The sequence below is a fragment of the Podarcis melisellensis genome (genome assembly GCF_964234715.1).
Source record: "Podarcis melisellensis genome assembly, chromosome: 12".
Classification (NCBI taxonomy): Eukaryota; Metazoa; Chordata; class Lepidosauria; order Squamata; family Lacertidae; genus Podarcis; species Podarcis melisellensis.
In genome coordinates this window covers 16,818,884-16,845,014 of record NC_138544.1, presented here as the reverse complement: position 1 = coordinate 16,845,014, position 26,131 = coordinate 16,818,884, and the positions used below count along the sequence as shown (strand labels likewise).

Here is a 26,131-nt window from a genome sequence, read left to right as displayed (position 1 = left end):
CCTGAAGCAAAGTTCTTAACCCGAGGTACTATTTCTGGGTTAGCTGAGCCTGTAACCTGAAGCATCTGTAACATTAAGAATCTGTAACCCGAGGTACCACTGTAAAGGTAAAGGGACCCCTAACCATTAGGTCCAGTCGTGGACGACTCTGGAGTTGCGACGCTCATCTCGCTTTACTGGCCAAGGGAGCTGGCGTACAGCTTCCAGGTCATGTGGCCAGCATGACTAAGCTGCTTCTGCCAAACCAGAGCAGTTCATGGAAATGCCGTTTACCTTCCCACCAGAGTGGTACCTATTTATCTACTTGCACTTCATGCTTTCAAACGGCTAGGTTGGCAGGAGCAGGGATCAAGCAATGGGAGCTCACCCCGTCGCGGGGATTCGAACCGCTGACCTTCTGATCAGCAAGCCCTAGGCTCTGTGGTTTAACCCACAGCGCCACCCACGTCTCTATACCCAAACACTATCAATTAATTAACCATATTTCTTACTCAGTGAGGCTGAAAGCACTACTTCACCCTACCTAAATCCCATGCATTAGAAAACAACTGTTGTTAAAGGTATTGACTTCATGGTAACTAGCAGATACAAATTACTGTTCCCAGGATTCTATTGGGGGAAGCCATGTGATATAAGCACATAACATGGATGTGACTTCCGTAGACAGGGATCAGGGACAAGGATGGGATAAGTAAGACTATACAGTTGTACCCTGGTTGCCGAACACCTTGAAACTCGTACGTTTCGGCTCCCGAATGATCGAAAACCAGAAGTGAGTGTTCCAGTTTCCAAACGATTTTTGGAAGCTGAACATCCGGTGTGGCTTCCTGCAGCCAATCAGAAGCCATGTCTTGGTTTTTGAACAGTTCCAGAAGTCAAACGGGCTCCCGGAACGCATTCTGTTTGAGAGCCAAGGTACAACTGTACCTGGTAAATAAAGACATTTGGAGGTTTGGAGCCATCTTTTTGGCATGCTTTTTCGGCTGTTCTCCCCCATACCAAGAAAGAGATTTCCTTATCACTGTTTTGGTTTTGTCAAAAGCTGTTGTCAGGCTTCTATTCCACAATTTATTTCTAACTCATTATTTCAAGACAGAACCCGCCTCAGAGGTTCTTGGGTTTTTTTGAGCCTTAGTAGATGCTTCTTTGCATAACCTTTGTTCCCGCCAGCTGAGGCTGGTTTTTTATCAAAAGACCACATCAGCTTGCTTGTTGTTAGAGAGTTATCAAAGCCCAGATCAGGCTCACATTAGCAAAGATAAGTCTCTCCATTGTACTACTGTAGCCTGTTTTAAGGCTCTGCTAGAAATCAGTGTGTCATATTAAGTACTTGCTTTGTTTAAGGGCTGTATTTAATGCTTTCACATCAACAGGAGCATACAATTAATGTATACTCTGTGAGTGTTTGTGTGTATACACACACACATATAAAGTGGAGGTACATAGTGGGGTCATAGGTGAAACTCAGCAGATTCCATAGCCTGCTAGCATTTTGGACCTTAGCATAGGATAAGCATTTTGCTGAGTAGGTTGTAAAGCACTGGCTCATTGGAAATAGTGTCTTACACACATTGTCTTCACAATGCAGGGACGCGGGTGCCGCTCTGGTCTAAACCAGAGCCTCTTGGGCTTGGTAACTGGAAGGTCGGTGGTTCGAATCCCCGCAACGGAGTGAGCTCCCGTTGCTCTGTCCCAGCTCCTGACAACCTAGCAGTTTGAAAGCATGCCAGTGCAAGTAGATAAATAAGTACTGCTGTCGCGGGAAGGTAAATGGCGTTTCCGTGCGTGCTCTGGCTTCAGTCACAGTGTTCCATTGTGCCAGAAGCGGTTTAGTTATGCTGGCCACATGACCAAGAAAGCTGTCTGTGGACAAACGCCGGCTACCTCAGCCTGAAAGCGAGATGAGCGCCACAACCCCATAGTTGCCTTTGACTGGACTTAACCGTCCAGGGGTCCTTTACCCATTTTTCCCCCTTTACTATGCTCTCCTTCTGTGCTTATTCTATCACAGAATGTGTGGACAGGAACAACTATTAGAAGCTGCTAAGATTCTTCCTTATACTCTTCAGCAGCCTCTGTTACACCTAAAATATAGGCAGATATATGCTGGGTTTTCTCTTCCATCCAGCCGTTGCATAAGGCACTGGAAGTGAACATTCCATCCAGGCATTTGCTAAAATAGGGTACCGTATTTTTTGCTCTATAAGACTCACTTTTCCCCTCCTAAAAAGTAAGGGGAAATGTGTGTGCGTCTTATGGAGCGAATGCAGGCTGCGCAGCTATCCCAGAAGCCAGAACAGCAAGAGGGATTGCTGCTTTCACTGTGCAGAGATCCCTCTTGCTGTTCTGGCTTCCGAGATTCAGAATATTTTTTTTCTTGTTTTCCTCCTCCAAAAACTAGGTGCGTCTTGTGGTCTGGTGCATCTTATAGAGCAAAAAATACAGTAATTGGTGGGGGAAGGACCAGTCAAGCCTCTGTTTCAGGTGAAGATGACACATAAACAGGTGATGTACTGGCAGCCATAGAACTCTTGGTGCAATTTTTTTTTTTTTGAAGCAAATATTATCCTATACTTCAGGTGTACATGATGTATTGGTAATCATCTGGAAATAATGCTAAAGCTCATCAGAGTCAGTATGATAATTTTGCTGTTATTAAGATTCCAACTGGGACAAATCCTTCCTTGGCATGGGATATATCACTTGGGCTCAGCTCAGTGCTGCAATTAAGTGATTTTAGACAGAGGACTGAAAAGTCTAATGGGGACCTGCCTCTTTAGATAGCAATGAGTATCCATTACTTCTTGCAAAAGGTGGCAATCTGTGCTGCACTTGCTCTTGTCTCCTGCTGAAGTGTTGCGCCCAAGCCCTATCCTGATTGCACCACTTGCTCGCATTTGTACAAAGGAAAAATAGTATGGTTTCGGAAATGACTGCAAAGCACTTTGTGCACTAATAATACTAACACTGCATTGTTCAGATATCGCCTCTCTTATCTCCTGTGCTCTGGTAACTAGTTCTCATGAGTTAATCTGTCTGTAAACATTTCTAGTCTACAGATAGCAAATTCTCTATAAGTGACTCCAGAATACAGTGGTACCTTGGTTTGCAACCGCTTTGGATTACAACCATGTCAAACCCAGAAGTGTGTGTCCCTTTTTTTTTTTTGGATTACAACCAATTTTTGGGGGGAAGCGCGCCTTGGGTTACAACCTGTTTTGGTTTACAACCAGACCTCCAGAATGGATTATGGTTGTAAACCAAGCTACCACTGTACTTAACCATGCCAGAGAGCCAGTGTGGTGTAGTGTTCAGAGTGGTGGACTCGTAATCTGTTGAACTGGATTTGATTTCCCGCTCCTCCACATGCAGCTGCTGGGTGACCTTGGGCCAGTCACACTTCTCTGAAGTCTCTCAGCCTGACTCACCTCACAGAGTGTTTGTTGTGGGGGAGGAAGGGAAAGGAGAATGTTAGCTGCTTTGAGACTCCTCCGAGTAGTGATTAAGCGGGATATCAAATCCAAATCCAATCCATCCTTCAGGGTTCAGAGTTATTTACCTGCACTCCATATTATTTATTAAAACCACATGATGCTCTCATCCAGCCCTGGGTTAGAGCTCATAACAACCTAAGTCTCTATCAGCTGCAGCTTTCAATGCCTCCCGTTATGCTTTATTTCCCCAAATTAGGAGTTGTGCCTATTGTCCCCTGCACTACCCTGGCCTGCTACTGTAGCACATTAGATGAATCTGTAATTAGGGTGCATGACGAAGCACAGTTGTCAAACTCAGGTTCCAAGTGTTGACTGAAGTACCATAGTGACCTGGCTTGCACCCTTACTTGAAAAGTTCATTATAAAAAAATAAGTTAAATGGGCCCCTTCTTTCATTCTGACTAAAAAGGTAAAGGGACCCCTGACCGTTAGGTCCAGTCGTGGACGACTGTGGGGCTGCGGCGCTCATCTCGCTTTACTGGCTGAGGGAGCCAACGTACAGCTTCTGGGTCATGTGGCCAGCATGACTGAGCCACTTCTGGAGAACCAGAGCAGCGCACGGAAACGCCGTTTACCTTCCCGCTGCAGCGGTACCTATTTATCTACTTGCACTTTGACGTGCTTTCAAACTGCTAGGTTGGCAGGAGCTGGGACCGAGCAACGGGAGCTCACCCCGTCGTGGGGATTCGAACCGCCGACCTTCTGATTGGCAAGTCCTAGGCTCTGTGGTTTAACCCACAGCGCCAACCGTGTCCCTTTTCATTCTGACTGAACAGCTATAAAAGGGTGACTGCATCTGCTGCATTTTTTATTTTTTTAATTTTATTTTTTGCAAGAACTGGTCTGCTGGAGGAAAGAACAACCCTGAAATTTAAGAATGCCAGATGGCTACCTAGAGGTACAATTTTAAAAGAACTGCAAGAGAGCTATAGTTCTTGCATTGAATTTCAGCAAACTGAAATGCAGCACAGCGAAACGCTTCCTGCTGGAATAATTGTCTTGATATGTTTAAAGAAAGCTACATTAAGCCTCGTCAACTTGAGAAAAGTGATGGCTTATACAAATAATGTCTGAAATGTCCTACTGGGTGAAAACAGAGGACAGCTCCTTCCCACTACTAACCCTCCCCATACCCCAAGGCAATTTATTTGTTGTTGTCTAAAAGTAAAGAGCCCTCAGCACTCAAATCACAAAGCACAGACTGTGGGAAGCACATTACTTCTGCAATGAGATTCTCGAGAGGGGGGCGGAAAAAACCTCAAGGAGGTTGAGCTACACTTTGAAAATGGGACTAAACCCCTCCAGTTACCTTGCATAACCCTCCATCTGTTGCTGGACTGCCAGTTCCCATGATCCCTGAGCACTGCCCATTATCACTGGGACTGATGGAAGCCGCTGTCCAACAACTTTGGTTAGCCACCCCTTCGTTTTCGGACGTGCGGGTCCTAGCTCCTTCATCTCAAATACAGTGGTACCTCAGGATAACTACTTAATTCGTTCCGGAGGTCCGTTCTTAAACTGAAACTGTTCTTAACCTGAAGTACCACTTTAGCTAATGGGGCCTCCTGCTGCTGCCACGCTGCTACTGCGCAATTTCTGTTCTCATCCTGAAGCAAAGTTCTTAACCTAAAGCACTATTTCTGGGTTAGCGGAGTCTGTAACCTGAAGCGTAGGTAACCTGAAGCGTATGTAACCCGAGGTACCACTGTACTGGGTGTGGCATTGCATGCCTAAACATTAAGGGGGACAGTTGCAGAACAGATGACAAGCAATAGATGGTCCAGAGCAGGGGTCGGCAAGGTTTACCTCACCTGGGCTGGTTCACTCTAGTAGAGATTCCTTCGTGGGCATGAGATTTCTGGCATCTGCATCTACGCAGATGCGATTTCCAGCGTCTGCGCAGACACGGTTTCCAGCTGCTGCACATGCGCATATGCGATTTCCCGCACCACGGAAGCGAGTCCCTGTGCCGTGCTGTGCCAGTTTAGCGCATGCGAGGACTTGCTGAGCGGGTGGTTTGGTTCAGGGGCGGCTCATGGGCCAGTTAAACAACCCCCATGGGCCACTTGTGGCCCATGGGCCTTAGGTTGCTGACCCCTGGTCCATCGTTCAGCCCGGACACTGAAATCCAGTGCCAAGGGCCTTCTGGCGGTTCCCTCATTGCGAGAAGTGAGGTTACAGGGAACCAGATAGAGGGCCTTCTCGGTAGTGGTGCCCGTCCTGTGGAACGCCCTCCCTTCAGATGTGAAGGAAATAAGTAGCTATCTTATCTTTGAAAGACACCTGAAGGTAGCCCTGTTTAGGGAAGTTTTTAATATTTAATGCTGTATTGTTTTTAACACTCGATTGGAAGCCGCCCAAGGTGGCTGGGGAAACTCAGCCAGATGGGCGGGGTATAAATAATAAATTTATTATTATTATTATTACTACTACTACAGAATTTTAACTTCTGTGCTTACATATGCATGGAAAAGGATCACACCTATTGACCTTAGGCCCTTGGCATCGATAACATGCACATGCCATGTTGATGCAGAAGCCTCTGAGCACAGGCCTATGGGTAGGTCCTCACTGCATCATCTATCATCTATGCCTTCCAGTGTTGCAATGATCCAGCTTTAAGCATAGTTGGCCTATGCAACACAGATTCCTATGTAGATATAAAAGTCCAGAAAGGAAGTCTGGTATGGTGAAGATGTAAAAGCAGCAGCCACAAAGAAGTATAACCCCCTTCTTACAACAGTAAATAATTTTTATTAATAATATAATATTGTTATTGTTATTATAGTCCGCCTTTTCCTCAAGGCGGCTTACTCAAAACAATGTAGATAAAATGCATAAAACTAAAAACATACAGAAACAAAAAGGAATTAAACGGTAATAGGATTAAAACATAAGACAAATCTATTAAAACACAGTAAAAATCACACACACACTACGAAAAGCCCTTTCCTTAAAAAACAAGCAAACCAGTCAGTTTCCAAAAGCCTATCGGAATAAAACAGTCTCCACCTGCCAATGGTTTCAAAACTGAGGCCAGGCTCCTCATATTTAGAAAAAGCATGTGCCATAGCTCTCCCGGGAGCACTGTACCACTTCAGAATGCCGGCAAGGAAAAACCATGTTCAGCATGCCCATCCACACATTAAAGACTCCATGCGCACGGACAATTAATATGGGCAGGGAGAAAGCTAGGCGTTAACCCTCCGGCATCATATGGTAGCTCCCAATAAACAAAGGGGACCTGGTGCAATAAAACTGACAGCCATGCAGACCTCTATCTGTATTCCAAAATTGTAAATCCCTGGAGGACTGTACTGTGTGTGTCTGCTTGTTACTAAATGTAGATTAGCCCTGAGATGTAATTGTAGATCAACACTTTTATGCAGACCCATGCTGCCTTATGTTTCACATTTGCCTGACAGCATCCTCGTGCGAAAATTGCCACAATTATAAAATGCATTTGCCACATCAGTAAGAAGCCTTGGTTATTCATATTAACTTTGCCAGGGCAATCTTGTGACCAGAAATCCTCGTGTGTAGTCAGACCTTGCCATTTACTCTCTCCCACCATGTGTGCTGCGCACGTACTGTTATTTTGCTGGCTTTGGAAGTGTGTTTTTCATGCAAAACATGATGACGTCCGCAGTTGCCGTTTTGCATGTGGGTGCTCCCTACCATTCAAACTTGCATGTTAAAAAGTCAGTGACGTGCTCCAGTTTCTTATACAGTGGTACCTCAGGTTAAGTACTTAATTCGTTCCGGAGATCCGTTCTTAACCTGAAACTGTTCTTACCCTGAAGCACCACTTTAGCTAATGGGGCCTCCTGCTGCTGCTGTGCCGCCGGAGCACGATTTCTGTTCTCATCCTGAAGCAAAGTTCTTAACCTGAAGCACTATTTCTGGGTTAGTGGAGTGTGTAACCTGAAGCGTATGTAACCCGAGGTACCACTGTATTGAAATGTGCAACCTACCTTTCAAAAGAAAGAAACTAAATAGGTTCGAAATGGTTCAGATTCTTTTAAACTAATACAATCTGATAAAAAAGGGCTGCAGTTTCCTAAAAATGAGAAGTGGTTAGTGTTTTCCAAGCAAGTGCTGCATTAATCCTTGGCCAACCCAGAAGTGGATCGGGTTGTTCTACAATCATGCACACACTCTCACATACGCACACCAGATGTCATCAGCACATAGGCAGACAGCAAGGAGGGGTGGGGGATAATTGCCACCTCTGAGCTAATCAAATGCTCAATCTTATGACCAGGAAGATCAAGAACTGCTCCCTGCCTTGCAGGCCTTTTCCCACCTGGCCTGGGAGGGTTGGGCTCTGACTGACTCCAGCTACAAAAGCTGAGGTTGCTGAACAGATTCTTGGGCTGGGGTGTTGATTGGAGGAGCGGGGTTGCTGCCATTTTTGAAATTGTTCAGATCTTTAGATTACAATTTATGTGGAAATTGTTTAATGTGGTTGTGTACTTTTGGCTGTTTTATTTATTGCTTATGACTACTTTAGGTACATTTGTAATTATGCAAAAAAAAAAATTCCTGTTGTAATCTGCCTTAAGAATGGTTTTAACTATGGAAAGGCGGCGTACAAATAAAATTATGTATGCATCTAGATCAGGATTATGTGCTTTGCCCACCCCAGAATTTTATGCACTTTTTAAAAAAAGGTTGCCGCTGCCAGAATCACTAGAGTGGCATGAAGCACACCCATAGCCCAAATGAGGGGTTAGCTAGAAACAAATCCCATTGAAGTCAGGGGGGCATACAGAATTGTACTATTAACCAAGTAAAACTTAAACACGGCACTGAGAAGCAGCTGTGTTATTCTTTTAACCTGTCACCAAAAATAGGCACTTTGCAAGTGCATCTAGACATTATTGCTTTCTCTAACACATGCTAAACTGCGCAAACTCATGCATGGCGTCTGCACATCTGAAACACGCTGCTTTTTAACCAGTGCTGTTCTTTTCTAGAAAAACAAAACAAGGTGTTGGAGCTCATCTCCCTTGTTCTCTTAGAATGGCAATGGTGCCCACCTAAGAGGTGCAGGAGCTGAGCTCTGTCTGGGAAAAAAAGCCCCTTTAAAAATAATATTTATATTTGCTTGGTTTTGCTCATTACAGGGAGGTTCTGTAAGCTCAGCCAGTAGAGCACAAGGCTCTCAGTTTCAGGGTTGTAGGTTCATTGGGATTGGACTTGGTGACCCTCCATGGTCCCTTCCAAATCTATTAATTTTAATGTTTCTTCGTTTTACTTTGAAGTAATGCCAACTGGCCTCAGTGGGACTTTACTCCTGGGTGGTGTGCGCATAGGAGTGTGGCCTTCATGTCCCCTCAAAAGCAAGTCCCATTGAAGAAGAAGAAGAAGAGGAGGAGGAGTAGTAGTTTGGACTTGATATCCCGCCTTTCATTCCCCTTAAGGAGTCTCAAAGTGGCTAACAATCTCCTTTTCCCTTCCTCTCCCACAACAAGCACTCTGTGAGGTGATTGAGGCTGAGAGACTTCAGAGAAGGGTGACTGGCCCAAGGTCACCCAGCAGCTGCATGTGGAGGAGCGGGGAAGCGAACCCGGTTCCCCAGATTACGAGTCCACCGCTCTTAACCACTACACCACACTTGCTCTCAGTCAATATCTGCAGCCTAAGCAGCTCTTTAACTGACAGGCTCAGAGCAACATTTCCTGCCACGTCAGGCCAGGGGTGCCAACTTGAATAAATTATGGGGTGGCGGTGGGGAGTGGTAGGCAGTGCCAGATTAACCAAATAGGCAGAGTAGGCATCGGCCTATGGGCCCCATGCCTTTCAGGGGCCCCTCAAAACGGATCAAAATAATATTGTGTAATAAAATTGGTGAGTTAAAATTGTTGGGTTGGTAAAAATCAAAAACGTATTAGGAGATCATTTGCAGGTAACATGCTGTGCATTTTAAATTACACATTGAATGATGTACCGTTGGTATTTAACTCCTAGTAAATTAGCAAAAAAGGATAAAACGGGGTCAAATGTATGCTGGAAATGTAAGGAAAAAGAAGGCACCTTTTGTCATATGTGGTGGGACTGTAAGGTAGTAAAAGAATTTTGGGAAATGATATATAATGAGCTGGAAAAAATGTTTAAAATAATATTTTCTTAAAAAACACAAAACCCCAAAGCATTTCTTTTAGGAATTCTAGGTGCCAAAATCCCAAAAGAGCAAAAAATATTATTTATGTATGTGACCACAGCTGCGAGGATGTTTTTGGCCCTGAGATGGAAAGAAGATAAAGTCCCTACCAGAGAAGAAAGGCAGATCAATTGATGGATTATGCCGAAATGGCCAAAATGATCAGAAGAATCAGAAAGAACAAAATTTTAATAAGGAATGGGGAAAAATTGTAACATCTTAACAACCATTGTAAACAGTTAAAAGTCCTTAGTAAGATTGTAATGTCACTTGTTGTTTAACGGCAAATTTTGAAGAGGTAAAAAGATTTTGGACTACCATAAAAGATGTAGGAGGAAATGCTTAACAATTGGACCCACAGAGAGGAAGAGGGAAGTCCATGCCATTCTTTGGAATCTTGTTTTTTATGTGGCATGCCGGATATGTGACTATAAAATTTTAATCTGAAAAAAAATCAAATAAATAAATTTATTTTAAAAAGGAGACCATTTGCAAGATTTCGAGTACCACAGGGTTTAATCAGGAATTTGAAGAAACAATTTTTCTTTGTGTTTAGTGTAGTGTAATGTGTTTTACTTTGTGTGTTTGTTATGTCATTTTTGTGATAAATGTCGAAAATCAATTAAAAAAATTGGGGGACCCGGCTTTTAAAAAGAAGGCCATTTGCAAGATTTCGACTACCTAGGGGGGCAATGCTTATCAACTTTTTTGGGGGCGGGGCGGGGGGTTTCCAAAATATTCCATAAGGGAACTCGCCCCCTAGTAATCGGGGGCAAAAACCTGAGGCGAATTGGGAGCAGAGGACGCCACTTCAGGGCTTGGCGCGCGCGCGCTACCGTGTGCCTCCTTCCCTTCTCCCCAGCCAGCCCGCGCGCCCCGCGCCCCCCTCCAGGGACCCGGCTGCAGCCTCAGGCCTCGCCCCCTCCCCGCGCGCCCGGCTCCTTAGCTCTGCCCCCTGGAGTCCCGGCGACGGGCTTCCTCACAGGCGCCGCACAAAAGCCGCCGCTTCCCCCTCAGGCGCTTCGTCCCTCGGGCTGTTGCGCCGCCTTCGCCGCGCGCAATTCGCCTCAGGCGGGCAGCACCGAGTCTGGCCTGACTTTGCGGGGAGCGGAGGCGCCCTGGCTGGGGCGTCGGCCCTCCTCCGGGAGCCGAAGCGACGATGGACCAGCAGCAGCAGCCGAACCACGAGCCGCACCGCCACCCGGCGCAGGAGCGCTCGCGCTCGCACACCGTCACCACCACCGCCAGCAGCTCCTTCACGGCCAACTGGTCGTCCGCTTCCAGCACGCTCGCCTACGACCGAGAGTTCCTGAGGACGCTGCCCGGGATCCTCATGGTGGCCGAGATTGTAAGTAGCCCAAGCTGAAGAGGAGCAGCAGCAGCGCGTCTCGCTTGCTCCCCAGGAAACGTGCGCTGCGCAGGAGAAGCTGCCGCCGCCGCCACATCCCGCGCTCGCTGGGACCGATCGCAACCCGGACCTCCCCGTTTATCCGGGAGGGAGCCCCATTGAGTTCAATAGCGCTTACTTCCGAGTAGACACGGTTCCGATTTCCGCTCTTCTTCTTGCCCGCATCCCCCTCGCCACTGCATTTCTCTCTCTCTTTTTTTTTAAAAAAATATTTTTATTAGCTTTCCAAATTTTAACAAAACTGTCCAAATTATTAAATTTTATACATTTTTAAAAATATATATATAATTAAGTTTCCGCTCCTGTTACAAATGCTTCCTGATGTTGCCACTTCAGTCTTCTGGCCAATGCATAGCTCTTCCCCCGCCCCCAGGCACAAGGGTTCAGATCCCAGGGCAGGTGTAAAGTAGAAAATGCAATAAAATCAAATATCTGAAGCCTCTCTCGCTTGGAATTGGCTCAGCCCCCGAAGTGTTTTGGAACAGGATGTGTTTATAAAATAAAGCTGGGGTGCGAGGGAGAGAGATCCACCCCTGCACTCCTCTGGAACTTGGAATATTTCATAGAATCTGAGTGGGAAGGGATCTCTGAAGGTCATCTAGTCCAACCCCTTGCAACGCAGGAATCTTTTCGCCCAATGTGGGGCTGGAACCCATAACCCTGAGATTAAGAGTTTCATGCTCAGCCAACTGAGCTATCCACGTGTGTGACTTGTAGTGGATGGGGGAAGAGAGAAGAAAATGACTTTGTACATGCTCAGAGGCATGCCCATTGCTTTAAAAGTGCCAAGACTTGAGCATTGTAAGCTAGTCAAAAACCCTGCACCAATTAATAAGAACTGATTTAGATGTAACGGAACAGGTGTAACGCTCCTTTGGAGATACCATTTGCGATGTGGAAATAGGATACGACTCCTTGGGCGTTTCTTCATTGTAACTCCATGCTGTGAGCAACCTCCTAAAGGAAAGAAGAAAGCAGGGGTGGGAGAAGGAGAGGGAGTCATGCATTAAGATCATTTTAACTGCTAAGGGACCTCAATTCCTTTATTTTGTTAGGAGAGATCTGGAAGATGCAGGAGTAATACAGATGGTTGCTTTCAAATCTACCAAAGAACAGTTTCCTCTCTCCATTTTTGTTTCTTACCTGAGCTTTGTTCTGTGCTTGTTCTCCACTGGCTTCTTAACACATCTCTCCCAGCTTGTTGCAAATTCATTCGAGCTTAACAGATCACTTGGACAGCAGAGAGTTAGACAAAGAACCTATGCCCTGGAGTAGGGGGGGGCTCCTTTTTTCCAGCTATCTGAATAATAGGCTTTTTCGGAAGCTCCTTGGGGCCATTTCCTCTGGTTGTTGTTTTTTTGCTTTGTTGAAATGGAGGCGCTAAAGTGGTTGTAGGCTGGACAGGTTATTGTTGCCCTTAATAGGTCACCTGAGGAGAGATTAGAATCCTGGTGTCAGGTGAATCCTGAATAACTCAAGCTGGGCTCATTCACAACAGTCTTTTATCTCCTGTAAGCACTTCAGTACCTATGGTCAGTAAGCCTTTGGTAGTGAAGAGGAAGAAAACTGCCCAGGAATGTGCGTAACAGCCTAGATATCCACTCCCAAGAATGTGTGCTGTAGCAGAGCCCAGAGATGGGAGCCCAGAGGTGTCTTGAACAACTCCCATGATCAAGGTAAAGTATTATACTATAAAGGTAAAGATAAAGGGACCCCTGACCATTAGGTCCAGTCGCGGACGACTCTGGGGCTGGGGCACTCATCTTGCTTTATTGGCCGAGGGAGCCAGCGTACAGCTTCCGGGTCATGTGGCCAGCTTGACTAAGCTGCTTCTGGTGAACCAGAGCAGCACACGGAAATGCTGTTTACCTTCCCGCCGGAGTGGTACCTATTTATCTACTTGCACTTTGACGTGCTTCCGAACTGCTAGGTTGGCAGCAGCAGGGACCAAGCAATGGGAGCTCACCCCATTGCGGGGATTCGAACCGCTGACCTTCTGATCGGCAAGCCCTCGTTCTTTATATACTTACATACCTTATATACTATACTGTAGTCTAATCCACTGAGCCCCTTGGGCTTGGCGATTGGAATGTTGATGGTTCAAATCCCTGCAATGGGGTGAGCTCCCGTTACTTTGTCCCTGCTCCTGCCAACCTAGCAGTTTGAAAGCAAACCTGTGCAAGTAGATAAATAGGTACTGCTGCAGTGAGAAGGTAAATGGCATTTCCGTGCACTCTGGCTTCTGTCACGATGTCCTGTTGCACCAGAAGTGGTTTAGTCACACTGGCCACATGACCCAGAAAGCTGTGGACAAACGCCGACTCCCTCGGCCTGAAAGCGAGATAAGCGCTGCAACCCCATAGTTGCCTTTGACTGGACATAACGATCCAGGAGTCCTTTACCTTTTACCTTAGTATAGTATAGTGAATTGGAAGTAGACTACAGCAGCAGGTGTTTATGTTACCCATCTTTTCTTTATTTTATTTTTTAAAGAAAAATATTTATACGCTGCCTTTCTGTATTGAGCAGGTAGCCTGAAGCACAACCCAACAATAGAAAGGTTTTTAAATTGTAATATAGTGGTACCTTGGTTTACAAACTTAATCCGTTCCGGAAGTTCATTCTTAAACCAAAGCATTGCAGGGATTCGAACTGCCAACCTTCTGATCGGCACGGGTGGCGCTGTGGGTTAAACCACAGAGCCTAGGACTTGCCGATCAGAAGGTTGGCGGTTCGAATCCCTGCAATGGGGTGAGCTCCCGTTGCTTGGTCCCTGCTCCTGCCAACCTAGCAGTTCAAAAGTACGTCAAAGTGCAAGTAGATAAATAGGTACTGATCCGGTGGGAAGGTGAACGGCGTTTCCGTGCACTGCTCTGGTTCGCCAGAAGCAGCTTAGTCATGCTGGCCACATGACTCGGAAGCTGTACGCCGGCTCCCTCGGCCAATAAACCAAGATGAGCGCTGCAACCCCAGAGTCGGCCACGACTGGACCTAATGGTCAGGGGTCCCTTCACCTTTACCTTTCCCAGTAGTGGGTGCAAAAGGTTGAAGCACAGTATCTTTTTTGAGGACCACGTTGAAGGCAGAATAACTTTTGGTTTGGTTTCGGCATGCCTGATGGCATGGGAAAAGGGCTGCTTAAAGCCCAATGTTTTATTTCTTTAGAAAATACATAAAGGCATTTAAATTTATCTGCAATGGTATCAAGAATGCTCCTGCGGGGGAAATGTTACTTCATGGGAACGCAGTGTGAGACTGAAGATCTGCCCACATAGATCAAGGAGTAACTGTAACTGTTCTGTTTTGTTTTCGTCCTGGGCCTTTGTTGAACAGGTTATTTACACATTCAGAGCCTCTCTTCTAAAGCCTGTTCCATAGTGTACTCAAGAGGTAGCTCTCTCTCTCTCCTGCCACACTTATTAGCTGCCATGCCTTCAGTTCTGCGTTCTGCCAAAGTTCCTGAAAGTTATTAGAGAGACCAGAGTGCTTTTTGTTCGAATGTTTTCAGCATATACTTCTGACATCTCGCTACGCAAAACGGAAATATTCAAAATAGCAGAAAATGCTGTTATTTGCAAACAGCGGTCCATAAGCTAGTTAAGTCAGGCTTTGTAAATATAAAGTCGGAAACATTCCTGCTATGATCTTGACCATTGGTGCTTCAGCTGTGTGGGTTTTGGGTGCTCACCCCTAGCACAAATTAATTTTAAGTGGTTAATGATTAGGGGATCTAAAAGCCTTTATTCTGCTCCTCTCTCTTTTTTTGCAAGTCCTCCTTTAAACCTTTTATGAATTGTTCTATTTGACTGTTTGGCTTTGATGATGTAAATAGGCTGTTTGCTTGATCACATATACCTTGATGCCTTGGGGGTGGAAAGTTGCTGTTGGCTTTGCAGATAAAACAATGGATTGGTGGAGGGCTCAACTCACTTCCTCATGGCTTCTGAAACAGAAGTGTCCTGATAGGAAACAGAGGCATTTTAGAACTTTGGGAATAGGACAGGTAAAGAACGATTTAACAAAATGTTGACTAAAGCTGCAATTCTTATGCCACACAACCAGGGAATAAGTCTTGACAGAATTTACTTCTGAGTAGGCATGAACCCGATTGCACTATAATATGTGGTATTAACTGTAAGGAGTATTCATAGCCAGGGCTCTGTGTGTGTGTGTGTGTGTGTGTGTGTGTGTGTGTGTGTGTCCCTCTTCCTCGTCAAGTACACCTTTAAAATAGTTTAAAATAGTTCAGATACCAAGCTTTGTTGTTTTGTATTCCCCAAAGCACTCTCCTTCAAAGTGTTCTCCTAACTTGCGGCTGAATTCTCAAAGTTGCTTTGCTCTCCTTTCATAAAACTGTTGTTGTTGTTTGCAGGTAGTTATTATTCATATTTGCAGCACCTAATGGCTGCAATATATAGGAATTGTTTGCAATATTTTGATTTAAGTCTGTGGGATTCTTTTGGAGCAGGAGTCCCATCTTCGCTGATTTAGTTAGCTGCTTGAAAGGAAATCATAAGAAATGGATGGGTAAAGATTCTCCATGATAATTACGGCAACAACAACAAATAATAATAATAATAATAATAATAATAATAATAATAATAATAACAACACACATTTGATTCGTTGCAGCAAAATATAAAACAGTCACAGAGAGTTAAGAGGGACAGTTGCTCTGAAATTTTGAGATAGCTCAGTTGATAGATCATGTGACTCAGGATCATGGGTTTGAGTCACAAGTTGGGGGGGGATCTGGCATTGCAGGGGATTGGACTAGATAGCCCTCGTGGTCCCTCCCAACTCTACAATTCTATGATTCCATGCCAGTGTTTGTGGTCACCTTCCCTATGCTCTCTCTTGCAGTTATTGCCTATCTCTTGTAAAGGATGGAACCATATACCAAGCCACCTTCAGCAGCAGCATTCCTCTAGGTCAGGCCAGTCCAACTTTTCATACCAAGTGGACTGCAAGAGTACTTCAACATGGAATTCATAGCCGGGGCTGTGTGTCTTCCTTGTCAAGTACACCTTTAAAATAGTGCCTTATAGTGAAGCCCAAAGGGAAGTAGGTGTGAGGCTCTGGCAGGGTCCTAGAGCCCTCCTACCTTCTTCCCAAAGCTGGGAAAGTTCTAAACTTTGGCAAGGAGACAGGATGACTCTGGGACCGTGTTAGAGACCCTCATGTCACCTTCTCAAAGCCCAGGTGGGGAAGGGGGTTTCAAATGTTGCTGAGGGCACCAAAACAGTCCTTGAGGGATGTCTTGTTTGGTACCATTATTGTACCTTTAGTAACATGTTGTTATCTTCTTAGTTAAAAGAGTGAAAGTTAATATAGAGCTAAGAGTAGCGTTCAAAATTCGCCAGGTGCCAGTTACTTTTTGCATCTGGCTATCGGCCACTCGCAGCCAAGTGAAGATGTCTGGGCATCAGGATGTCACCGGACGCTCCACCTTCTGGAGGTGTTATAGCTGAGGATCCTTGGATCCGGACTGTTTTAACACACTAATACCCCATCCTGTAGAATTCTATATTTTATCTGCAAAATCAGAATGAATTTCAGGAACCAAAAAGTTGTGTTTTTCAATATGGCTTTCTAGCCGCCTGATCCCAAAATGGCAAGTAGGCATTTCCGTTTTGGTGGCTGCAACCCTCTTCCTACACTTGAGTAGGACCCTGGCAGAGACACATGCCTGACTGGCATGTTCTCTCCCTCCTGGTCTTCCTTCAAAAGCTTTCTTCAGCCCGAACATCACAGCGACCGATGCCAACAGACAGCGGCACACTTGGGGATCCGCAGAGTCCTCGCAGCTTGCGTAACAGACCTCAGCAACCCAGCATTTTGGCTAATCCACTTTATTTACATATAAACACACACGGAGCACTGCAACATGGCTCCCTCTCTCTCTAGCATCAGACAGCAAAGAGAAAGGACAAAGGACAATAGTCCCACTTCACGGAACACAGTAACACAAACATCCTGTCTCTGTCACTTCCCACTCTGTGGAATCAAAACATACACCATCATGTGATACACAACAATCCTATGTCTGCAATCACGGAGCAGGAATTCTAACAGTTTACGCGGCCATTTGGCACCTAGCTTACATATCTGAGTTTCTAACACTGGCTAAGTGTAAAAATACTGTATTTTATTTTGTTTTTAAAAAATTGGATCATTGCTACTGAACACAAACTAGGGATTATTCTGAGGGCAGGGACTGTTTTACTCCTGATTTTTGTAATAAACTCTGGGGGCCTTTTGGATAAATGATTTGAATACTATATAGGGCAAGCTCTCTCTATCCCTCTGTCTGTTCCCATAAAGCTTCCCTTGTTTATTTTTTCCTATGATGAAGGTGGTGCCTCTCATAAGGCATTATGTTTGTCTTTCCAGTAATCTTATGATTAAATGATGAGACACTTCCAAGCTGTTACAGATCATGTTGCAGAACGTTCAGGTTGCCAAGGATGTGGTCCATGTGTTTACTTTCTGTACAGGAAGTTTGAGAGGACACACGTTTTACTAGTAAGCTGAATGTTCAGAGGCTACCAAAACCTGACTGTAGAATTGATGCAGGATAAAGCTGAAGCTTGACTAATTTCTTGCCAAAGATTGCACTGGAGTTCCACTGCTACCCTTATTAATGTGGAATTTTAAGATGAATTTTTCTTCTTATCTCAAAAGGGGAAATATTTACAGTGGTACCTCTGGTTACGTACTTAATTTGTTCCAGAGCTTCGTTCTTAACCTGAAACTGTTCTTAACCTGAAGTACCACTTTAGCTAATGGGGCCTCCCGCCGCGCCACCGCCGTGCGATTTCTGTTCTCATCCTGAAGCAAAGTTCTTAACCCGAGGTACTATTTCTGGGTTAGCGGAGTCTGTAACCTGAAGTGTATGTAACCCGAGGTACCACTGTAATGGCATTTTGGGTGAAATCATGTGCCTTTTGCAAATCCTGGCCTATCTGGTTTTTGTGGACCTCTCAAGGGGGTGCACTGTGGAGACACGGGTGGTGCTGTGGGTTAAACCACAGAGCCTATGGCTTGCCGATCAGAAGGTCGGCGGTTCGAATCATCGCAACGGGGTGAGCTCCCGTTGCTTGGTCCCTGCTCTTGCCAACCTAGCAGTTCAAAAGCACTTCAAAGTGCAAGTAGATACGGTAAATAGGTACCGCTCCGGCGGAAAGGTAAACGGCATTTCCGTGCGCTGCTCTGGTTTGGCAGAAGTGGTTTAGTCATGCTGGCCACATGACCCAGAAGCTGTATGGCGGCTCCCTCGGCCAGTAAAGCGAGATGAGCGCTGCAACCCCAGAGTCGGCCACGACTGGACCTAATGATCAGGGGTCCCTTTACCTTTACCAAGGGGGATGCGTGAGGGCATCTGAACTACTTCACTTGACCCAAAAGAGCAAATAGCTGCAGCTCTTCCAGCAGTGAGTCTAGTGTTTCAGCCACACTAGTGTTTCACCCCCAAACCAGTTTTATTGCTGAATGTGAACTGCAGATTTTAAGAAGTAAAATCTTTCCAAGAAGATCTAGCAACAGAGTGTTGAGGACATCAACCTCCTGATTGCATCTGTCCTGTACACTTAAGGTCACTTCATTTTTGAAATCTTTGTTTTATATACACTAAAAGTAGGGAGGGGAGCAAAGTACTCCGTGAATATTTGACTTAGCACCTACTCTTCCTGTTCAGGTAAAATTCCCAGTGTAGTCAAATTTCAGAAGGTAGCAGATCTGTAAATTTTGGGTGAGTTGTTTGTTTCTTTTCTTAGCAAGGTGGCTATTGGGCGGTCTTTTAAAATAAGTTACATTGTTATTATCTTTTATTCATAAGGAATAATCAGAACTCTGCATGAGCGTGTTCCATGTTGTGTTTGTGTGTGCATGTGTGCATACATGTTAGGTTGCTTTGAAAATGTACCATTCTTTTAAACTCTGTCTCCTGACAGGCCTACAAGTGTCCAGTATGTTTCCTTGAGAAATATAATTTGCTGTTCATTATTGTGGGCTGGTTTTTTGGTGTGTGTTTTTTGGTGGGGTGTGTGATAAAAGTGGGAGGTTGGTGGTGTCAAAAACAGGAAAAAAATGAAAGGTGAGACATGGAATGAGCCCAGCACATCAAGAAAATGATGGAGAGATTGACAAGGGAATGAATGTAGTTCACATTTGGATTGAATGAAGGGCTAATGAAACAAAAAACACCAAGACAGCAATGTGTACTCAGTGCTCATATGGAGGAAATTCTCTGGTCTTTTAAAAAAAGTGTGTGTGTGTGAACAATCCCTGACTTGCAGCGCCCAACTATGCAAGCTTACTTAAAGGTAAGCCCCAGTGTGTTCAGTGAGATTTACTCCTAAGCAGTGCTGTTTTTCTCAAAAAAGAGGCACCAGAACTCACCATGAATGCCTCCCTTGTTCTCTTATAATAGCAATGGCGCCCACCTGAGAGGTGCGGGAACTCAGTTCCAGTGAGTTTCGGCTGAAAAAAGAAGCCCTGCTGCTAAGTAAATGTGTAGTCTTAAAGTATTCTTCCTATTTAGTTTTCGGCTTCCGTCATATGCAGGTAGAGGCTGCTATAACTGAAACCAGCAAATGTCAGTTAGTGTGATGGATAATCCATCTTTTGATACGCATGACTGAGACCATAGAGACAGACAGCAGAAAGAAATGAACAGTTGTTCTTAATACATTTTGTGAATCGGCACCTGTGATTGTTTGCCCGCCTCAGGCCTTCTGTTGAACAATCGGTGCCACATAATTGTGAATGACTTGTTTAATTATTAAAGGACATATAACCGCAAAACATGTTGCTACGTATAACTGTGCTTGTATAACTGGGTGCATAACTTGCTCAGTCAACGGAATTGTACAGCAGTTAGGGTTACAAATCTCACAAAGTTGCTCCTTGTCTTGATCCCTGAGAAAGACGTTTCTGAATTCCAGTCTGCTGATTAGTCAAGACATTTTAGCCAAAGGTAAAACTTATCTACCTCTTTAGAGATACTCATAAGCAGGAGACTTTTAAAGTGGCCAGATCTCTTGGCCCTTCTGTGCCATTATTATTATTATTATTATTATTAGCTGCAATTGCACAGTTTTTATTAGATTCAAGCCATCCACCTTTGCATTAAATGTACTAGAGGTACCTATGCATATAAATTTGTACTTACAAATTTTTAATACATGCAAATTATTATTATTATTGTTATTAAACAAATTGCTTCAAAGTGCACAGTTTGTGAGATTCCAGCCATCCACCTATGCATTAAATGCATAGGTACCAGAGGTATCTATTCATATAAATTTGTACATACAAAAGCAAAATAGCATCATGGGCTGTGTGCCCCAACTCCTTCACCTATCTAGCAACTCCTCTACCCCACTCAGTGGGTGAGCAGCCAAGATTACTGGCATGTAATCTGATATTGATGTATAGTGTAATATCCTTACGAAACTTTATTTGGTTGTTTGATCTGTCATAAGGCAACATTGCTCTACAACAACAACTTGATACAAATTCGTTATTCCAGTGGCTAACATTTATGATATGCAACAAAAGCACAGGAAGTCTTTTGACACCTGGAAATTTTATTTTATTTTTATTTTTTTAAAAAATCTTGTAGGATGGGCTTCCATGTGCCATAGCCCACTTCATTAAACACACTAAAGTCTTGCCCTCAGTCAGCAGATCGTCTGCATGGAAGAATGATGGAATAGGGAGCAAAATGTTATCACAAAGCGAGACCAGAGGGCCTAGTACTGTAACCCTAGAGTTAGTAGCAGATGTGTCAAAGTATTATTTATTTATTTATTTATTTATTTTTCTGGGTTTGTATTATTTAGAGCACTAAGGACAAGGATATAAAACATCAGCTGTTAACCCCATGATATTTTATATAAAAGGGGTGGAAGGGTAGTTTTGTTGGGGTGGCAAAGCGGGATGAAAATGGTGAGATAGGGATTGAGAGAGAAGGTGGGGGCAGAAATAGGGGGCTGCCCTCCGCCTGCCACCCCCATTTTTATAAGGACAAATTGCCATTACAGATTATATCAATTGATGCACGTCTAAAGCTTATTTTCCCTTTCTCTTAATAGTAGAAATGTCTAAGAGCAAGAAGTCGTTGATTCTTTCACCTGTTGGGAATGATCAAACCAGACAATGTGCAGTGAGTCACACAATACTTTAATGAGCTTGTTGGGGATTTATTTCTAGAATCTGGTTATCATCAGACATGACCAGACGCATTGTACAAAACCCATTGGCTTGTCTCTTTGTCCAACGGAAAAGGGCTGTAGGGGCAAATATTTGCAGAGCAAGATAATCTCGGGGAGGTAATGGCCCTCCTTTAGAAAGTGCCCTTGTTGAGACCAGTCAAAACTCACTTCATCACTCACAAGTGATTAATGAAGCCAAATTCTTTAAGTTAGTTACAGGTTGGCATTTATGTTCTCCTTATAAGATTACGTGAAGAAGTAGAGTTACAGAGGTGATATGACTATTTACTGTCTTTTGTTTCAATGCTTGGTAAGATCTCAGAAGCCATAGGAATTTCTGGAGCAGTTTTGGAGTAGTTTGAAAGGATCACAGTGTTCATGCAGCATATTGGGTCTTTCTAGCAGTAGGCTAAATTAGGCAAAACAGTGTAAAAGGCAGAATAAATTAGGCAATTTGTCCCAGGGAAAGTTAAGCACTTCTAAGACCTTGTGGTTTCAACAGAGCATTAAGCACATCCTTCAATTTCCCACAGGCTTTTAAACTTTTAACTTTGCATGAATTGTGTCCTTGGTTTCTAAAACTTGTAGAATTCAGTTCTTATTTTCACAATTTTGGACTCTTTGGTGCAGAAACTAGATCTGAAAATAAGCAAGCAGATAAATTTTCATGGTTTCAAATTGAAATAGTAATAGAAAGTCTTACTTTGCTGTATCGGAACATAAGGAAAACTTAATGAGGAGAGATGAATTAGGGGAGAGCCCCTTTCTCATGGCTGTTCCAAACCTTCTCCAGGAATGCACAGTAGAGTCTGAGTTCTAGGAAAGATGGGATCATGAAGGAAAGAGACCCCCATGTTCTAAAGCTCCCGTAAATATTTCAGAGGTACTATAGCCAACTGGACGCGGGTGGCGCTGTGGGTTAAACCACAGAGCCTAGGACTTGCCGATTGGAAGGTTGGCAACAGGGTGAGCTCCCATTGTTCGGTCCCTGCTCCTGCCAACCTAGCAGTTCGAAAGCACATCAAATTGCAAGTAGATAAATAGGTACCACTCAGGCAGGAAGGTAAACGGCATTTCTGTGTGCTGCTCTGATTCGCCAGAAGCGGCTTAGTCATGCTTGCCACATGACCCGGAAGCTATACGCCGGCTCCCTTGGCCAATAAAGCGAGATGAGTGCCGCAACCCCAGAGTCGGCCATGACTGGACCTAATGGTCAGGGGTCCCTTCACCTTTACCTTACTATAGCCAACACACATTGTGGACTTCCAAATGTTCCCAAAAACCTGGTTTATCTTTGAAAGCTTTAAAGGTTGGAAATTGGGGAAATCCTTGCATCTTCTCACTGGTCATAGTGGGGAGATAGAGGTTGTCCTCCTGCCACGACTTGGGAAGGCAGGTAATGTTTGCATGGTGGTTAATGCCGAAGTACACTTTTTAAAAAAGGGATGGGCTTTTGGTCATAGTTGGTATAACTAAATCCTATTTGATCAGCATTGCAATTTCAATGCAATGATTAGAGAAAACCCTGGTGGCCATCTCAGCCGAAGATCTACAAAGCCAGGAAATGGGAAGCAAAGGCTGATGATGTCTTAACGCAAATGCAAATATATCTTGCAACGTTATAATCACAAGCTGTGCTTAATTACAACTTAACCTTCCACAACAACTTTTCCTTGGCCTTTCAGACCCAAATCCAGATGAGGCAGATGAAATGTCAGGAACCAGCAAAGATGCACCATGTTGCTTTATGCAACATCTGAGCTGTACTGTATTGCTAGAGGAAACCTCCTGTGAGTTGACTTTCCGTATTTTTCGCTCCATAAGACGCACTTTTTTCTTCCTAAGAAGTAAGGGGAAATGGACGCTAGAGATAAAGGAGGTTGCCTGGGAGGGGGGAGGTAAAGACAGCAAACTTGCAAAGGGGAGAAACAGGAAGACTAAAGCAATAAAGGAGAGAAATTAGAAGAAAATGAGGAGCCAAAAAACTGCTCAGCTAAGTAAAAGACACTAAGGGAAACAAGAGGGAAGGGAGTGTTGAAAGGAAGCAGCTGATCGGTGGGATTGGGAGAGGTAGGAGGTAAAACCCCATGGATCCTCAGGATTTTTACATTGGGTCACCCCAAATTCACCATCAGAACACATAGCATGTCCATGGCTACAGCCTGCACCAAAAAAACCACGCACCTACTGTTGTGTGGGGCCGCAATGGTGCAAAAACGTGGTTACAAAGCACGGATCCACATGGATTCTCAGGCTTTTTGCATTGGGCTACCCCAAACTCACCGTCAAATCACATGTCTGTGGCCACAGCATGAACCACAAAAATCATACATCCACTGTTTCGTTCAGAATATTTTTTCCCCTTGTTTTCCTCCTCTAAAAACTAGGTGCGTCTTATGGAGCGAAAAGTATGGTATGTCTATTTGTCATCTACATCAATAACTAACAGGATGGATTAAACAGGGGGAGGCAGGTGCTCTTCTGTCACTTTCCCCCATCCTTATGCTGGCTCACAGCAGAGAACGTGTTTGTGTGGCACCACAAATGTGTGGGGAACCTTTTCTCTGATCTGGCTAGAGGGCCATGTCTTTATTCCCCTCACCCATGATAGGCCAAAGTTGACAGGTGGGCAGGGCTGCCTACCTGCCAGTCAACTGACATCATAGTGACATCACCCCGGTGATGCTACCCGGTTGTCAGGACTTCAAAAGCCAACAGCAGGACTGTCAAGCAGCCCTTTGAGAGCATACCAGCACAGGGAAGTTTACAAAGAAGGGCCCCACATTGCTTATTTAAACCATGGGTATTTTAAGAAGAGGGACGCGGGTGGCGCTGTGGGTTAAACCACAGAGCCTAGGACTTGCCAATCAGAAGGTCGGCGGTTCGAATCTGCGCGATGGGATGAGCTCCCTTTGCTGGGTCCCTGCCAACCTAGCAGTTCGAAAGCACGTCAAAGTGCAAGTAGATAAATAGGTACCGCTCCAGTGGGAAGGTAAACGGCGTTTCCATGCGCTGCTCTGGTTCGCCAGAAGCGGCTTAGTCATGCTGGCCACGTGACCCGGAAGCTGTACGCCGGCTCCCTCAGCCAATAAACTGAGATGAGCGCTGCAACCCCAGAGTTGGCCACGACTGGACCTAATGGTCAGGGGTCCTTTTACCCTTTAAAGAAGTGTTCCTTAAAACACCCTCTACAGTTCAAAGAAGAAGCAGGGAGTGAGGCTGGAGGCAGCAGCATGCCTTTCTTGATCAATGGAACAACTTTGAAATCCCACGCTTGCCTTTCCCACACCTGGTGCCTTTGTGACATCGTGTGTGTGTGTGTGTGTGTGTGTGTGTGTGTGTTTGAAGGCTACATTTGGCCCATGGGTCAGATGTTCCCGAGTCCCGCACTATAGGAAGATTAAATGTAACAAGAACTCAAGCTTCTTATTCTGGATTTGGAACTGCAGCACAGTGAAAAGAGAAATCTTCACCGGTTCGCATGTTGATACAGTATTTTTGCCAGCAGTTATATACTGCAAAGCATCTTTGGAACCTGAGATTCTTGGTAGAAAGAAAACAGGCTGGGCAATAAAACCACCCTTTTCCAGCAATGCTGTTTCTTTATTTTAGACTGCACCGCCCAAACACTTTACAACAGAAAATGTTTGTATGCCATGGTTTGCGAGCTTGGCTGTCTAAACTATATGCAGAGGTGGTGAGCACTGATTTTGAGCAAGTACAGGTTGCTTGGTTTATATTACAGTGCATTTGAAGGCCAGTGCCTCTCCCCCCCCCAAAAAAAAGCACACCCACCCACCCAACAATCACAATAACTGTGGGATAAGAGAAGAAATAATTCAGGCTCTGCATAGTGTACTGTGCTGAACAATATTGGACTTGACAGTCTTGACATATAGTGGCTTTTAAATGCCAGAAAAGGTCTGCAGGTCTTGCAGTCAATGGAATTGCCTTTAGATTCTCTTGCCTTGCAATTGCCTTTTGCAATTTTCCTACCTCGGCACTGGAAACCTGCTCCTATGGGGCGCTTCTTTAGCTCTACATATTCACAAGGTCCGCTGGAAGCATTTCCATACAAACAACAATGCTAATTTATGACGTGTTCAGGTCGGAACTAACTTATCATGTTATTCTACTTAAGAGCTGTTTTGGGGTGTTGTTGCTAGCTCCCTTGTGCATTTAACTCCTCACATGAACAGTGTAACACAGGGAAACAAAGGAGGATATGTGCTACCGTATTTTTCGCTCTATAAGACGCACCTTTTCCCCTTCAGAAATTAAGGGGAAATGTGTGTGCGTCTTATGGAGCAAATGCAGGCTCCTTGGATTCAGTGATAGCAACGTGAAGCCTCCGAAGTGCAGAGGGAGAGCTCCCCCACTGCGCTCCAAAGGCTTGCAGATAGCCGCCAGAAGCCTGGAGAGCGAGAGGGGTCGGTGCACGCCGATCCCTCTTGCTCTCCAGGCTTCGCTTCATTGGAGAGGTGCTGCGCAGCTTTCCCTCTCTGCGTAGCGCCCCTTCAGCGAAGCGGGAGGAGAAAATGGAAGGGGCTCCGTTTCTCCTGCCGCTTTGCTGAAGGGGCGCTGACAGAGAGGGGGAGATTTTTTTTTTCCTGTTCTCCCCCTCCTATGGTCCGGTGCGACCTATGGTCTGGTGCGTCCTATAGAGCGAAAAATACGCTATTTTGCAGATCTCCTTGGCTGAACAGGATGTCCAGTGAAACAGGGCGTCTAGCCGATTAAAGTTCTAAGAAGCTCATCCACCAGTTTTACATTGTTCATGGCAGTGGAATAGAGGTGGGCAACAATTTCATTCCGTGAAGCCATATGTGATGGTGGGTGGGACTTG

General features: G+C 44.8%; 1 protein-coding gene across 1 annotated transcript in view; it reads left to right on the top strand.

Moving 5' to 3' along the window:
• The first annotated feature begins 10,602 nt into the window (after positions 1-10,602).
• CMTM8 (CKLF like MARVEL transmembrane domain containing 8) overlaps positions 10,603-26,131 on the top strand; it is a 32,420-nt gene continuing 16,891 nt past the window's right edge. Inside the window, exon 1 of the mRNA XM_081883477.1 lies at positions 10,603-11,008. Within this exon, the coding sequence (XP_081739603.1) occupies positions 10,820-11,008 (189 nt within the window). The 5' untranslated portion in view covers positions 10,603-10,819. The remainder of the gene's footprint in view (positions 11,009-26,131) is intronic.